At 33.0% G+C, this 15,361-nt stretch overlaps 1 protein-coding gene across 2 annotated transcripts; it reads left to right on the top strand.

The window, feature by feature from the left end:
* The first annotated feature begins 4,782 nt into the window (after positions 1-4,782).
* LOC106063684 (peptidyl-prolyl cis-trans isomerase E-like) lies at positions 4,783-14,485 on the top strand. Of its 2 annotated transcripts, none has more exons than XM_013222128.2 (11): positions 4,783-4,870; positions 5,961-6,059; positions 6,500-6,543; positions 7,400-7,508; positions 7,933-8,060; positions 8,679-8,811; positions 9,418-9,497; positions 10,421-10,526; positions 11,248-11,323; positions 12,768-12,834; positions 14,329-14,485. In XM_013222128.2, exons 2-11 carry the CDS (start codon positions 6,038-6,040, stop codon positions 14,395-14,397), a joined length of 834 nt encoding a protein of 277 aa, XP_013077582.1. In that variant the 5' UTR covers positions 4,783-4,870; positions 5,961-6,037; the 3' UTR covers positions 14,398-14,485. The 2 variants fall into 2 exon arrangements, with proteins under 2 accessions (XP_013077582.1, XP_055886880.1); XM_056030905.1 differs by having other exon boundaries at positions 4,804-4,878.
* The last annotated feature ends 876 nt before the right edge of the window (positions 14,486-15,361 follow it).

The raw sequence follows: 15,361 nt of genomic DNA, 5'->3' as shown, positions 1-15,361 counted from the left end.
TGATCATTTATAAATTGAGTATGTTTATAATTATGTTGTCTAATGTAGATCTGACATCTTTGCTTTGTTGTTATCTTCTTATCTTATATAATGCAGACGTTACTTCAAAAAAGAAGATGATTACGTCGTACGCGTCATGCATTTAGTCATGCATATTAACCAATGACTTAAACTCTGCCAAGTCACTGGTTTTCCTGGCTAGCTCAGGCAACCCATTCCATGCTCTAATAGCACTAGGGAAGAAGGAGTATTTGTACAAATTTGTCCTAGCATATGGGACGAGGAATGTGCCTTTATCTTTGTGTCTTTCAGCGTATTTTATTAAATTTTGTTTTTGTATTTGAAGATTATGGTTCAGTGTTTTATGTATGATTGCTACTTTACTTTTGAGCCTTCTGTCCTGAAGGCTTTCTAAATTTAGTGATTTTACTAAAGGTGTTACTCTAGTCAAATGTGAATATTCGTTTGTTATGAATCTCACTGCTCTATTTTGTGGCTGTTCCAGTTTCTTAACTTGTTACTGTAAATTATGTGACATATAAAATGACTTTAAACCTTGACGTTACCCTATAGTCATAGTCTTTACACAGAAGATAAAATTGTAACATATTTTTTAATGCTATAAAAGCCCCAATTCTTAGATGCACCAAATTAACAGATCTATAGCTATTTAGTAAAATTGCAACTTATAACTATAAACTCAGATATCTTACAGTTAGGCCTACGCTACTGTGCAAGATTCGTAACGAATCCCTCGAAACAAACTGGAACCTGGGTTCCTAATTAAGTTTCTTAGGAAAGGTGACCTTTACCCTGTGCAACAACTGGCGATAAATTATGCTACTGCACACACCCAGGTTTTAACTAAGGTAATATTTAAAAAACTTAAAGATGCTTTAAACAAGATTAAGACCTGAACATGCTGGTTTTCGGCAGAACAAATAGGCTTTTTGTACTGACCAGATTGCTACAGTAGCCTAACTCATCATTATAGAGCAATCCATCCATTTGTTCACGACCTTTGTAGGTTTCGAGAAAGCCCCCGACAACATTGACAGAGACGAAATGTTGAAGTTGATGAACTTTTATACCGTTCCACCGAAATTCACTAAATCAACAGTAACATATATATGATGGCGCATCATGCGACGTGTTACATAACAGCAAGCTCACCAATTCATTCCCCTGTTATAAACAGGCTTAAGCAATGCTGCATTTGTTTCGTTAGTCACAGATTGGATTATAACAAAGACAGTCACCGACAACAAAAATGGCATACACTGGACTCTAACCGAGACCAATCTTTATAGTAGACCTCAACAATGCGACGTCGCAACCTGTGGGAAGTAGACGTCTATAGACAGGTTGAGACGTTGCGGGCCAGTGTTCAGGCCTTAATTCTATGACGATTGGTTTCGCCTTAACCTTGCCTAAACGCAACACCGGGATGACATCGATTTTGCAGATTTCAAAACGTTCTTGACAATTAATCAGACTCACAGAAGAAGGGAAAATGACTGGACTATTGATCAACAAAAAGAAAATAGAAGTTATGACAACAAGAAACAGGAGATCCCAATTGTAATACAGAGAGAGAGCATCCTTTATACGGATTGATTTTCTATAAAGTAAGAAGAGTTAGCTTTGACCAATCGTCATCGTCATCTAAAGCGATGTCTGTACAGAACAAGATCCTAATCTCTAACATTCACTTGAAGTCAGTCTTTCTGTATGGTTCCATTTAATTATCCTTTTTTTTTTAGGACAAAGAAAGATATGTATGGTTATTTTCAAATTAAATAAAACAGACTGCTTCTTTAGAGCTTTATGAATGAGTGTGTGTGTGTGAGAGAAAGATTTCTCACAAAAGACGACATATATGAAGAAGTGTAGTAGACATGACGCGAATAACACAAACAGAATGTTGTAGAATTTGGAATTCAAACGTAAAAGTTAATTATGAGCTTAACAAATTGAGATTTCAATCCAAATTCTTTTTTTTTCTTTGCCTTTTTTTCCTCAATTCTGACCTTTGCCCAATCTCAAATATTTCTATTTATTTATTTATTTCCAAACCAAGGTTTTTTGGAAACCATCCCCCAATATTTTACTATTACTTCCTCTAGGCCCGATTTTCTTTTCAGAACTTAGCATTATTTATGAGTACTTATGAGGACAAAAGAAGGGGGAAAAAAGGGGTCTACGTAATGCAATTTGAATTGGGAATTTCTCAACGAACTGTTCTTTGTTTACAATCGGCAATAAAATTCAGTAGGAGTGAAAAATAAAAGGAAGCAATATGGAGGAATGTGATGGCGATATAATTTAACCTAAAGGAAAAAAAAAAAGAAAATGTAAAGAGGAAGATTAGCAGAAATTTTGAAATAAGATTGACAGAATAAACAATTGAAAGACGCCAGCTGCTAACTAAATAATCAAAAGTAAATTATGATATAAGAAAATGAGGTTAGAAATTAGATTCAGCAATGCTGAAAAGTGCAAAAAACATTATTATAAGCTTTATTTACTTATGTATACAAATCTATAATTTCCAGATAGCACACAGCTTCATATGCCAAACATGAGGAGTCTTGCTGGTGTCACGTGACTGGTGACACCTCATTGTTCACAAAATGAGGACAGTCTACCTATGATGACAGTCTACCTATCTCAAATTAGGTCACGCCTACCCACGCTTAAATGCCAGAAAGACGCCGTTTAAAACTTAGTTCAAGGCTACAGCAGGGAAATAAAATTAACAAGTTAAATTAAAAATTCAACAGGGTATTGAGATGTCAAGGTTCTTTATTCTAAGGAAAGATATAAAAGGGAGGAGTAGCTTGGGACAGGAGAGAGAGAGAGCTAGAATTAAAGTTAGACTTAAAAGTCGCTAGTTTAAAAGTAAATAGTTACTCATTTTATTGATCATTTTTTACTGAATCCTGTAACTGCTTTATATATCTTTGTACATGCATTTATTGTTTCAAGTTCAAGTTTAAAATAATTAAAATTATAGAAAAGCATATCAACAATTTGTTGCTTAATTGATTATTAAAGTGTTTTAACTTTAATCAAGGCACCTCCAAACGTATGGGAGACGAACGTATGCCAAACGCAGTCTTTTTTGGTAAGCTAAAGGTGGTCGACGTAACAGAGGTGCCTCACGGAAACGCTTTAAGAACCAGCTTAGGAGCCAACTTGCCTTAGCTGACATAGAAGAGAGCACCTGGTTGCAGGCGGCCTCAGAACGAGATAGCTGTTGGTCACATACAAAGGACGCGGGTTACACGTTTGAGACCAAAAGAAACTTCGCTGCCGAAGACACGCAGACAGCGAAAAGAAAATCTAAATCGACCACTGGCGGACAATGGTTATGCCCTGGATATGGCAAAATATGTAGGACACAGCTGGGGCTGAGTAGCCACGGGAAATACTGCATTCCTCATTAATCTTCGGACTCGAAGACAAGCGTTATTATCGATAGGCCTACCATGGAACTATACTAAGTATAGCTCCATGGGCCTACATAGGTGTTTGTTGACTTGTAGCACCAATTTAAACTGCTGGTAGACAACGAAACCGCTGTAGGCGTATTAGGCGAATAGTTCTACTTGTTAACTTTCACTTGAATAACTTCTTTTGTGAACAAAACAAAATATAAACCTATTCAACTTGAGATAAAATGAAATAAATTAAGTAGACTTTATAAATTCTAACTCCTTACAAAAACACGTCTTTTCAGCCTGGCATTCTGAATCGTCTGTCCTACCTAAGACAGCTGACGACAATGCCGCTTTTTTTATATTGCATCATTCACAACTAATCAATAACCTCTACCCACCGTCACCATAAACACACACACACTCCATAACGAGAGCCTTACTCTGATTTTGTATTGTTCCAATTCGATAATCAACTGGAATCTACTACTCTATAGAGAGAACATTTATGGTAACGTGAATTAGGCGTTGTATAGAGATGGTTCTTGTTCAAAGACATAGAAATGAGAAAGAAATGTATCATTCGTTTAAGACAATTATTCATGAACTCAACTTCACTGTTGTTGTTTTTTTTTTAAACTGTTAATTGTTTAAAATTTTCCATTTTTCAAAAAGAAAAAAAAAAACGGCTAACATATTTTATTTTAATAACAAAATGGTTCGATTTTGGGATATAAAAAAAAAAGCAGCTGCACCCAAACTGTGAAAATCTCTAAATATTATGAAATTTGACTTTCATTGTCTTTTATATTTTTAAAAAATATTAACATCCTTATCATTTTACTACTTAATTTAAAGACCAGCTTAGGCGCAAACTTCATTGTACTCCTGACTGCAGGCGGCTTTGGAACAAAAAAGCTAGAAATCACTTACAAAGACAGCGGGATAAACATTTGAGACCAAACGAAAATCCACTGCTGAGGACAGACGTAGATGGCGAAAAGAGAATCTAAATCTTCCACCGGCGGACAATAGTTATGTGTGCACTGTGGCATAATATGTAGGTCGCAGCAGGGGCTGTGTAGCCACATTTATACCTTGCCCGCTGCCATTCCCCTTTGTCCTGCTCGAGGTTATGACTAGGATGTAGATCTAGAATAATCTAGATTATCTTCAACTGTGAAGAAACCTCTGGAACGCGTAAAACATATAATTGCATATATAGAATCAACTGTTCAGAACTAATTTATCTTTTACAGATTTTTGCCCAGTCAAACAATGGTTAAGAAAAAAATAATAATTTAAAAAAAAAAACAAAGAAAAAAAAAACTGAAATTGTAATTATATTATAAAAGTGCGAAAGGAAATCTCCTCTAAGGAAGTTGACAATTGTTTAAAAACATGGCAGCCTCCACCAACAAACGATTAGTGTATGTTGGTAAGTTAATATTATTATTAATATTATGATGATAAAAAAATCCTTTTTTTTTTAAACGGTGTTTTGAACAAAAAGTAAATAGATTCACACGGAACTCCGGACTAGAGTGACGACTAGAAACGCGGCCAAAGCCGCACCACCGGGATATGATATGTGATGTCAAATATCATAAATAATTAAATATCAATTGAATATGTGATATTTTATATTGATATTCAAATAATTCAATCAATCATATTCCTTTGATCTACCAGACTAACCATTTAATGATTTATGTAACGGCCCCTTGAGGGTCTATGCTATAGACATTTATGTAGATCTACATGATTACTGTAGACTGTAGACTGTAGTAGTATAGACTGTAGTTAACTACTGAGTTAGTTACTACTGAGTACTGTACTGACTTTTAAGACTTAATTGACTGAGTCTGAGAGTGAGAGCAGTGAGACTCTGTCAGCTCTTGTGTCAGTGAGTGTCACTGTCAAGTCTGTCTGCTGAGTCAGTGAGTTTTGAGTGACAGATGTCACTGAGATTGAGTCCGACTGAGATGTTTAGTAGACTAGAGTTTAGAGTTAAGATCTCTCATTGCAACTCATCCCGGTTGACTGCTCGTCTAGCGCTGACCTGGGATGATTAGCGTCAGCAAAAAACACACAGCACTATCCCATCTGTGTCACTACTAGGTTTATAACAATATATTTTGTGTGCCATCATACAAATGTAACGCACAATTGTAAAACAAATTTCCTCACGGATAATAATAATAATTATAATTATTACAATATTCTAAATCTCGATCAATATAACATAATATATAATGTATATATATATATATATATGATAGAATTTGTATCATACTTGGACTGTAACATTTTCTTTAAGAAATTAAGTTTGAAAAGTTAAGATTTATCACCAGCTAATGCTCATGTAAATATCACCATATATTTTAATTTATCATCAGCAGAGGTTTAAAGCTAGAATTCAATGAAGACAATCAATAGTAAGCAGTAAATTAAAGAACAAAATACAATTTGAATAAACATATGCTAATATTCGTAAACAATTCTTTCCCTTGCTATTAGGAGGTTGTGCAGAGGAAGTAGATGACAAAGTTCTTCACTCCGCTTTTATTCCTTTCGGTGAGATAATAGACATCCAGATGCCTTTGGATTATGAAACAGGTAAACTCCATGTGCAATATAAATTCAAGTTATCAGATTTAAAAAAAAATACTTTTTAAGTTTGTCTTCTTCAAATATTTAGGTCAAATAAATACAATTTTGTCTCTTTTAGTTAGAATGGAAATGGAATTTTGATTAACTTATATATTTACAAAAATTGTATTTTATATTGGCCCTATGTGCGGCATATAGCCATTCACCAACTTGACTATGTTTTTGTATGTTCTTTTGCCCGGGGCATTTTTAAGTTGTCGTCGGGAGCAAATACCATTTCAAGTAATAATGTTATGCTTATCTCACAATTGCTTGGAGTTTCATTATATATATAATATATGTGTATATATATTAAATATAGTAATATGTAGCGCTAGGATTGCATTTTGTTTACTAGCATTGATGGTATATATTTATATTTCTAAGTGTTGTTTTTTTCTTCACAGAAAAACATAGAGGGTTTGGTTTTGTTGAGTTTGAGTCTGCAGAGGTAATTTAGTCTATTTTTGTATTTGTTAGTATGAACTTTAAAAATTTTTTGTTTTTTTTTGTTACACCAATGAAGTGTACCAGAGTATGCAGTTTTTATAATGAAGAAATATATGTCACCGTACGGTACTTTTTATTTCACTTTCTCTTGGGCACAAGATAGTATGTGTGATAGTATGAGGACATAATTGTTGCATCACTAGTGTTTACTTTGGTCCTCCTGTGGTGTTGTGTACATTGGGTGAGTTTTTTCCAATTGTGATAGTCAGTTGCTAATGATGGCCTGTCTCAGCTTTTGCCAGCTGATGTCTGAAGCTCTTAAATCATCAGTGAAAGTGTGGTGCCATGTCCTTATTGTCTTATTCCTTGTCACTTGAAGAAAAGATAATCTGTTTGTATAAAAGGACTTTGCCTCAACTCTGGACATTTGAAGTGGCACTAATGAGGTGCCTATGAAATCATTTATTGATACACTTCCATAGGATGACATTATACTGTACTACTGATAGTTTAATTTAATTAAGAACAGCATAGTAAATGGCAAAATCATAATATCTTAACTCTTTATCTCCGTAATTATTTTCCATGTTCTAACAGAATTGTTCATTTTTCACATTTGTACATTCTACCCTGTTATGATTAAACTTCAATAACATTTTTATTTATAATCAGAAAACGTTACTTTTTGGTATAGAATTATAGGAGAATGCATGATTTTTTCATATAACACAAATACACGTTTATAAAACCAAAAATTAATTTTATTTAATGGGGTCAAATCAACTATGGTATCATTAATTAGGATAGAAAGAGTTAATATTTCTAACACCCTGACTCTCTCCTACCATTCTATGTAGGACGCTGCTCATGCTATAGATAATATGAATGAGTCCGAACTGTTTGGTCGCACTATTCGAGTCAATTTGGCCAAACCAATGAAGTTAAAAGAAGGAGCTTCTAGAGCAGGTAAATGATACTCTTCTTGATTAAACTACAGTATTAATTGGGGCTACTGCAAAGCAATAAATTAACAGCATGTTCTTACTGTCAAGTTAGAAAAATAACTTAATTTTCTGCTCTAATTTTTGTTAGGTAGTAACTGCCAAAAGATATTAGCTAAAAAATAATGTTTTAATCCAAAAAGTATTTGTTATAAAATAGTGTTTTACACCTACATAAAATCTAATTGCCAGCCTCGAAATGGGCAAGTAAATTTTCAATATTATTCACCTGATTAGCGACCAGATCATTCTTAAATATGCCAATCTAAAACACTAATGAAAGTGAATTTTTAAAAAAGGTTAGCTTCTCTTCACATTTTATTCGTCAAGGTTGTTTGTTTTCTTTACTGTAAACCTTTACTGTGTAATCACTCAGTTTTTTCTTGTAGTCTGGTCTGATGATACGTGGCTCCAAAAACACGCTGGTGCTACACTTACAGACAAAGAAGGAGACGATGCAGTTACAGAATCTTCAGAAACAGACAGGGGAGAAAAAAGAGCTGGTGATGAAACAGAAGTAATTTTTTATTTAAAAGGCCATCAGGCTCACAAAACGAAACTTTTATTGTTGAACTTAACAAAGATATATATTGCCTTTTAATTAAGTTACTTGGCTATTAATGTACTTTAAGAATATACATTTTTTTCTTTTCATAGATATGATATTGTAAATAGAAAAATGATGTAATTTATGATAGAAATATATAAGATGATATTGTAAATAGAAAAATGATGTAATTTATGATAGAAATATATATGACTTAAATATTTAGGGGACATGGTGGCTGATTATTAAAGCCTGTGGCTACTGAACTGAGGTACCTCTGGTTCAAATCCTGGTGTGATGATTTGAAAATTGGGATTTTTTTGGGCACCCCCTGAGCCCTCCCAACGCTTATGGTTACCTGACATTAGTTGGGAAAAAGTAAAGTCCGTGGCCTTTATGCCAGCTACATTACACCCTGGTTAACTTTTGGTCATAGATACAGATGATCTTTACATCATCTTCCCTCTAGATTGTAAGGTCTAAAAGTGATACATTTTACTGATTGTTTATCAAATTTGAGCTATCATAATTGTTTGAATTCATTAAAAATAATTAATTTTTAAATAAATATAAATTTTATTTTTAAAGACTTCTCCTGCTCCCCCCAAAAAACAAAAAGGCTCTGAAAATCCACAAGTTTTTATGGACATCAAAGTTGGCAGCAAAGATGTTGGGAGGATAGTTATAGAACTGAGGTCTGATGTTGTTCCTAAAACAGCAGGTATTTGCAATAATGTTGTGTGGCTTAATTTTATCTCTGTCAACAATAAGCAATAGTATTTCAGATAAAACAAATAATGCTTTTGTTGATGGAATGCATTCTCAAATAGAATTTTTAAAAATCCTATTTAATTGTTGAAATTTATGTTAACTTTAAACACTCAAATAATCAAAAGTAACCATCCTCTTTATATGGTTTGAGGAGACTAAGAACTTGTTAGTTTTCTGTGTTATTAGAAACATTACAGGAAAAATAAGAATGACAGTTGAAAAAAACAATAACCTTGTCCATGGAAGCTGGGTTTAATATGACTTCCAACTCAGAGATATGAGTAGGTTCAAATCGTAACATTATATTTTTGTGACATGCTCAGACATGGTTGTCTTTTTATCATTTATATAGTGCCCAAAGACAATTGTACAACCACATATTCATATAACCCAATGTATTTGGGTATTGCTGAATCACATGGATAAAGCAGACATTCTGTTTTTTTGTTCAGACCAAATGAAGTGTGAGAGATTGTAGATTTTTACCAATAAGGAATCAATTTTATTAGATAAATAATAAATATTTTAATATTACAATTTGTTGACTGTTTTCCAGAAAACTTCCTGCGTTTGTGTACACATGAGAAGGGATTTGGATATAAGGGCAGCTCATTCCATAGAGTCATCCCACAATTTGTATCCTTTTAAAATTAAACGAAAAAGAATGTTGGTACATGTTTGCAATAAAAGATTTTATTATCCTCAGACATTTTACTTGCAGTAGCATAATGAGCTGAATCCCATTTCTCTGCTCCTTTCTTAACTCTTTCTCTCCTGATTGACGATACCATCGTTAATTTGACCCCATTAAAGTAACTTAATTATTTGGGTTCATAAACTTTAATTGGTGTTATATAAAAAGGGCATTCATTTATCTATACCAATTATAATATTTTTGATTAAAAGAAATATGTTATTAAAGTTTAATCCTAACAGGGAAGTGAAATAGAAATTGGAAAAATGATTAATGTCTTCTGAACACGGAAAATAATTATGGAGAGATAGAGTTAAGCCATCTGCAAATCAATAGATATGCAGCTCCTCCATTTATAATACACATCATTGGATGTTAAGTCAGTGCTAACATTGTGACCAAACCTTCCTGGCTCCCATTGCCTCCTTTAGTGAGGAGCTATCCCTGTTTGCTAACTAAAACAGGGTTTGGTGAAATTATAATTAGAATAAAAAAAAATAGTTTCAGATTCATTGATATTTGTTTGTTAGCACTGAATGAATACATATACTTAAAAACCAGTTACATTTTGCTTTAAGTTTTAGCCTGTAGACCTTTTAAATTCTAATGTCTAGTTGAAAATAAAATTTTTCCCTAGAGAATTTGTTCAATTCTTGCTTTTTTTAACATGCGTGTGGAGTTTTTTCTTCATTTTGAATAACAAGCTAGAGCACTGCAAGATTTGGTCCATGTTTTCTTGATTGCCCTTTTTAGCTTGAGTTTACCTTTTCCTTTTTATTATTTTTAAAATATTTTTTTCTCCTGCTTTGAAATAGTCTGAACCTCTCATATTTGTAAATGCTGATTTTCCTTAACTTCAAAACAGATGTGTCAAGGTGGTGATTTCACTAATCATAATGGTACTGGTGGCAAAAGTATATATGGTCACAAATTTGATGATGAAAATTTTATTCTCAAACACACTGGACCTGGTAAGACATTCTTTTTTCTCTAACTCTAGTGGTGAAAAAAAAAAGGTATTTACGAGTTTTCTCCCTTACCCTATACCGCCTTTCAAAAATAATTGTTATAAACATTCAAAGGGAAAGAATCTAGTATTTAAAAATGTTTTTATGTCTTACTGTTTGTATTATTTCTACTTTGCCATGAAAAATATATAAATAAATTATTTTTAAAACATAGCTCATACATTGTTATTTTTTACTTTGTCATTAAGGAAATCATATATATAGTATGTAGTAATAGTATGAGATAATGATAAATACATTTTTGAAAGGGGAAAGACTGTCATTCATCATTGCTACATACTAATGCAAAATAGCATCAGTTCAACTCCATCTCAGCAAACTACAGATAATATCGTTGATTTGAACTCATTAAATTAAATTAATATTTGATTAAATAAACCTTACTTTGTGTTATATAAAAAGAACAAGCATTTCCCTTTAATTCTAGACAAAATAAAACATTTTCTGATAACAAACAAAAAAGTTATTGAATGTTAATTATAACATGGTAGTGAAACATAATGAGAAAAATGAAGAATTTCCTCAAAACGTGGACAAATAATTACGGAGAGAAAGAGTTAACAAATGTTTGAAAGATGAAAGTATTAGATAGTTAAGAAATGTTTGTAAGATAGATGAAAGTGGAACAAAGTAAATGTTGTTTTTTTTAAACTGTTTCTTACAGGTGTCTTGTCAATGGCAAATTCTGGTCCCAATACAAATGGATCTCAGTTTTTTTTAACAACAGAAAAAACTGATTGGTAAGTGTTGTTCTTTTTTTTTTTAATTGAATTTGTTACCTGGTCTACAGTGTGATTTTACATGGGATAATTGTAGGTATTTTAGCTTTAAAATATATGACTAATATATCAATAAAAAAAAAGTTTCTTGTTCTTCTTTGTAATTGTCTAAAGAGTTAAGTTGAAGACTATTGGAACTCTAAGACCTTTGGCCTGTCTGAACAACTGTTTTGTCTTGGAGGGATCCAAGCAGAAGTAATTGTTATAGCCCTATTACTGATGGTTTGTATCCCATGATGCTCAGGTGAAGCCGAAGGCCGAGTGTGCTTTGGAAACTCCTCCATATTTCTTTGCACCACAGGGTCGTGTGGGTGTCCACCATGATGAATGATGTGTGGTGTCCATCCCTGCCACTGCAATGAACTTTATTTGGACCGCAAAACCAATTATGCGAGGCCCAGTCTGGGTAGGGATAAGAATAATAAGTGAAAATTAAGGTTTTGTATTAGAAAATAAACTCATCTTTGCATTACATTTTCATTAAATGAAATTGCGTGTAGGATTGGTGTTTTCCATATTGAATGACACCCCTAAAATGACTATTTTGTGTATTTTTAAGGATATTTTTTATGAGTATTCAGGAGTATTTCAGATTTCCAGGACATTTTCCTTTAGCAATTTCATTAAATGAAATTGCGTGTAGGATTGGTGTTTTCCATATTGAATGACACCCCTAAAATGACTATTTTGTGTATTTTTAAGGATATTTTTTATGAGTATTCAGGAGTATTTCAGATTTCCAGGACATTTTCCTTTAGCAATTTCAGGAGGATGCGGGAACCTGGTTATAAGTTATAATGGTTTAATTTAATAATTTACACCTAGAATTAGCATGGGGCCTATTAAAGTATGGGGCCCACTGCACCTGCATTGGTTGCAGTGTCCTAGGGCTAACCCTTATACACCCCAATAGGGTTTCTGTTTTGTTTCCCTATTGGTCTTATCATCTCCTCTAATGACTTTTTCCACTCATGACCACAATGAGTCCAAGAAGCATTGCCCAAGGAAAAAATGTTTAAAATATTTATTAAAATCACAGGAAATAAAATAATTTGAAAAAAAAAAAATTGGTTATTAAATATATTCATGAAAATGTCCCTACACTACACAAAGCCTCCCTGGGCCAACGTGTGCATTGAAAAAAAGAAAAGTGAATGAAAAGTTTATCATTCAATGCTCTTTGTAGTTGTTTTTTGTTTTGTTTAGTCAACTATTCTACTCAACAGTGCACTATTTATTGAACCATCCATTTCAGGATCTGTTATCAAGTCAGAAATATTAAATTGCTGAAATAACTTTTTCAAACACTGACTCTGTATAAGACTTGTATAACCAAGCTGTCACAAGTGTTTTGTCAACTTATTTTGTGTCTACTTTATGTTTTTCTTGTGTTCTCAACTTGCAGGTTGGATGGTAAACATGTTGTATTTGGAAAGGTTGTTGAAGGCATGGATGTGGTCAGGAAAATGGAGGTACATTTAGTGATATTCAAAAGTTGTTCAAATCACTTCCACTGTTTCTCACTGTTTAAGCTTAGTCATTGGTTTGTAGTCCCAGAAAGTTCAACTAAACTGCTACAGGTGTTTTATTTTAGTAAAGAACTTTTAAATAAACTTGAAAAGACTTATATTTACAAAGCTTATATCAACTCTGTCGGTTTGTCTGTTAAAATTTTTTTACACGTTATTTCTTCGATACCCAATTTCATATCAAGCTGAAATTTAGCACAATTATTTCTTTTACCTGACAACACAGGAATCACTAAAAAAAATTAACTACTTAGTTAATTAACTACTGGTAATTAATTATTTTGTTTGGTATCTCGAACAAGAAAAGATATTGTAATTGACTGGGGGGGTAGTTTTGAGCGGAATTAGTCCCTTTATGTCACTTTCAACAATCTTTAATTTTCATACACACCTCACTAGTGGAGTGGTTAGAATGTCGGCTTTGGTAGAATTGAGTTTGAAATTTTAAAAAAACGATTATGGTAATATTCATCCAGATATCTTTTTTTTTCTCCCCCTCCCGTCCCTCGCATTTTCCCATTTGGTCTCCAGACAAGTGCTAGGGTCAAAGTGTATTGAGAAAGCTAAAAGCATGAAATAGCGCTAAACAAAAACAATTGGTAAAAATATTTCTAATCACACAGATTTATTGTTGATCTTTTGCTATCTACATCTATTACAAATTTAATTACATGACTGATCCAAACTAATTGATACAACTACACTTCGAATAAGCTTTTTTTTTTAAAGTACAGTATTTTTAATGTTTTTATTGTTAAGAAAACTTTAATATAATATAATAAAAAAAATATATTTTATAGAATGAAATTCTATTTAAACTCACTCACTACAAAAACATGTCTTTCTGTCTCGTCTTTTGACTAGTCTCTTATCCAATTCTCACCCACATGACTTAGATCTATATTAACATCAGTTATGATTGACCATTTCATGGAAACCTGATGGACCAAAACAACCTCTAACCTTTCCTAATTGTTACCTTGGAAACACATACATCGCTCCATAAAACTAACCTTGCTAGCCTCTCCACCAAGCTCTAGTCCAAGACCTTCTTTTTCTCTGTATGAGGTACCTATTTCAGACCTCGCAATCTATGGGGCAAAAGGCTTACCTGTTTCTTTGGAGCTTGATGGCCAAGTCGTAAAGCACTTGACATCTGAGTTTTGGGGAAGGTCTCAAGTTCAAATCCTGTTAAAGACTGAAATTTTGAATTTTATAATGACCCAGAATCTACCCAACTCTAACAGGTGCATGTTATACAATTAGGGAAGCAAAGACGTTTGGTCCTGTGCTCAGTGTGCTGGCCACATGACCCCTCTCTCCCCCCCCCTCCCCTGTTAACTGTGTTAAAAACAGACTTTGTTAAATTTCTTCAAAAATACAAATGTCTTGATGTCTTAAACTAGCCAACGATGTTGATCTCTAATTCTTTCTTAGGCTGTTGGAAGTAAAGGGGGAAAGCCTTCCCAGAAAGTAGTCATCACAAACTGTGGAGAGTTGGTCTAGAGTCCAGTCTTGTTTCACGCTGTTGTCATCTGTATATAATCTCTCATCAATCGTCACCTTGGTTCTCATTAAACTATTTCTACCAAAATATGTTTTTTTGTTTTGTTTTCAAGTTTGATTTAATTGAGCATGCAATAGTTCAATTCTAACTAGAAGTGTTACCTTGAGAATTTCTCATATTTAGACATGTAAGAAACTCAACTAAAGCCAAAATTCGATCTTGAACCAAATATTGTTGTAACAGATGATTGTTTTAATCTGGTGACCTTTTGGCAGCCATGCTGCAGACTAGATATAGAGATATCTCTAAACCAATCATATATGTATGTATGTATGTTTATAAACACATCTTTTACTTACCACAATTTATAAATAAATAAAGTGAAAACAATGGTCTGTTTCTAGAGTTGTATGTTTCCCTGAGACACTGAAGCAATTAATGAGGATGCATCATGATTTTAGTTTAGCTACAATGCACTAATCAATTTTAGGAATTGCTCATGGGCACACGTATGTCATTTTAAAAGCAATAATTATATATTTTATGCTCTTTAAATTCAGTAGAATTCTGGTCAAAAGCATAATTTTATAGTGATGTTCAGGCCAGTAAGGTAGTGCTTTAAAGTTGTATCAATGTAGTGTTTGATCTTACACATCTAAATATTTATGTCTATCAAGACATCAAATGTGTTTTTAGCCGCTATTATATTTGTGTGGTCTCTCTGACCGTATGTTTGTCCGTCCCATTTAGATCTCATAAACAAGAACAGATAATTGAAAATCCCATATTGTGATATTTTAGAGCTTTCAAAGTTCTGATGCAACGGCTAATTTTTTGTTTTCTGAAAGTGAAAATTTTAATTTTTAAAATCGACTATGGAAGCAGTTTTACAACTATTAACTATTAGCAGTAAAGAACATGGGAGACTAGTAAGTGAATATCGGGCATATTTCAACACATTTA

Source organism: Biomphalaria glabrata, chromosome 5, assembly GCF_947242115.1.
Source record: "Biomphalaria glabrata chromosome 5, xgBioGlab47.1, whole genome shotgun sequence".
NCBI lineage: Eukaryota > Metazoa > Mollusca > Gastropoda > Planorbidae > Biomphalaria > Biomphalaria glabrata.
Note: the sequence above shows the minus strand (reverse complement) of the source record. Positions and strands in the feature narration are given on the sequence as shown.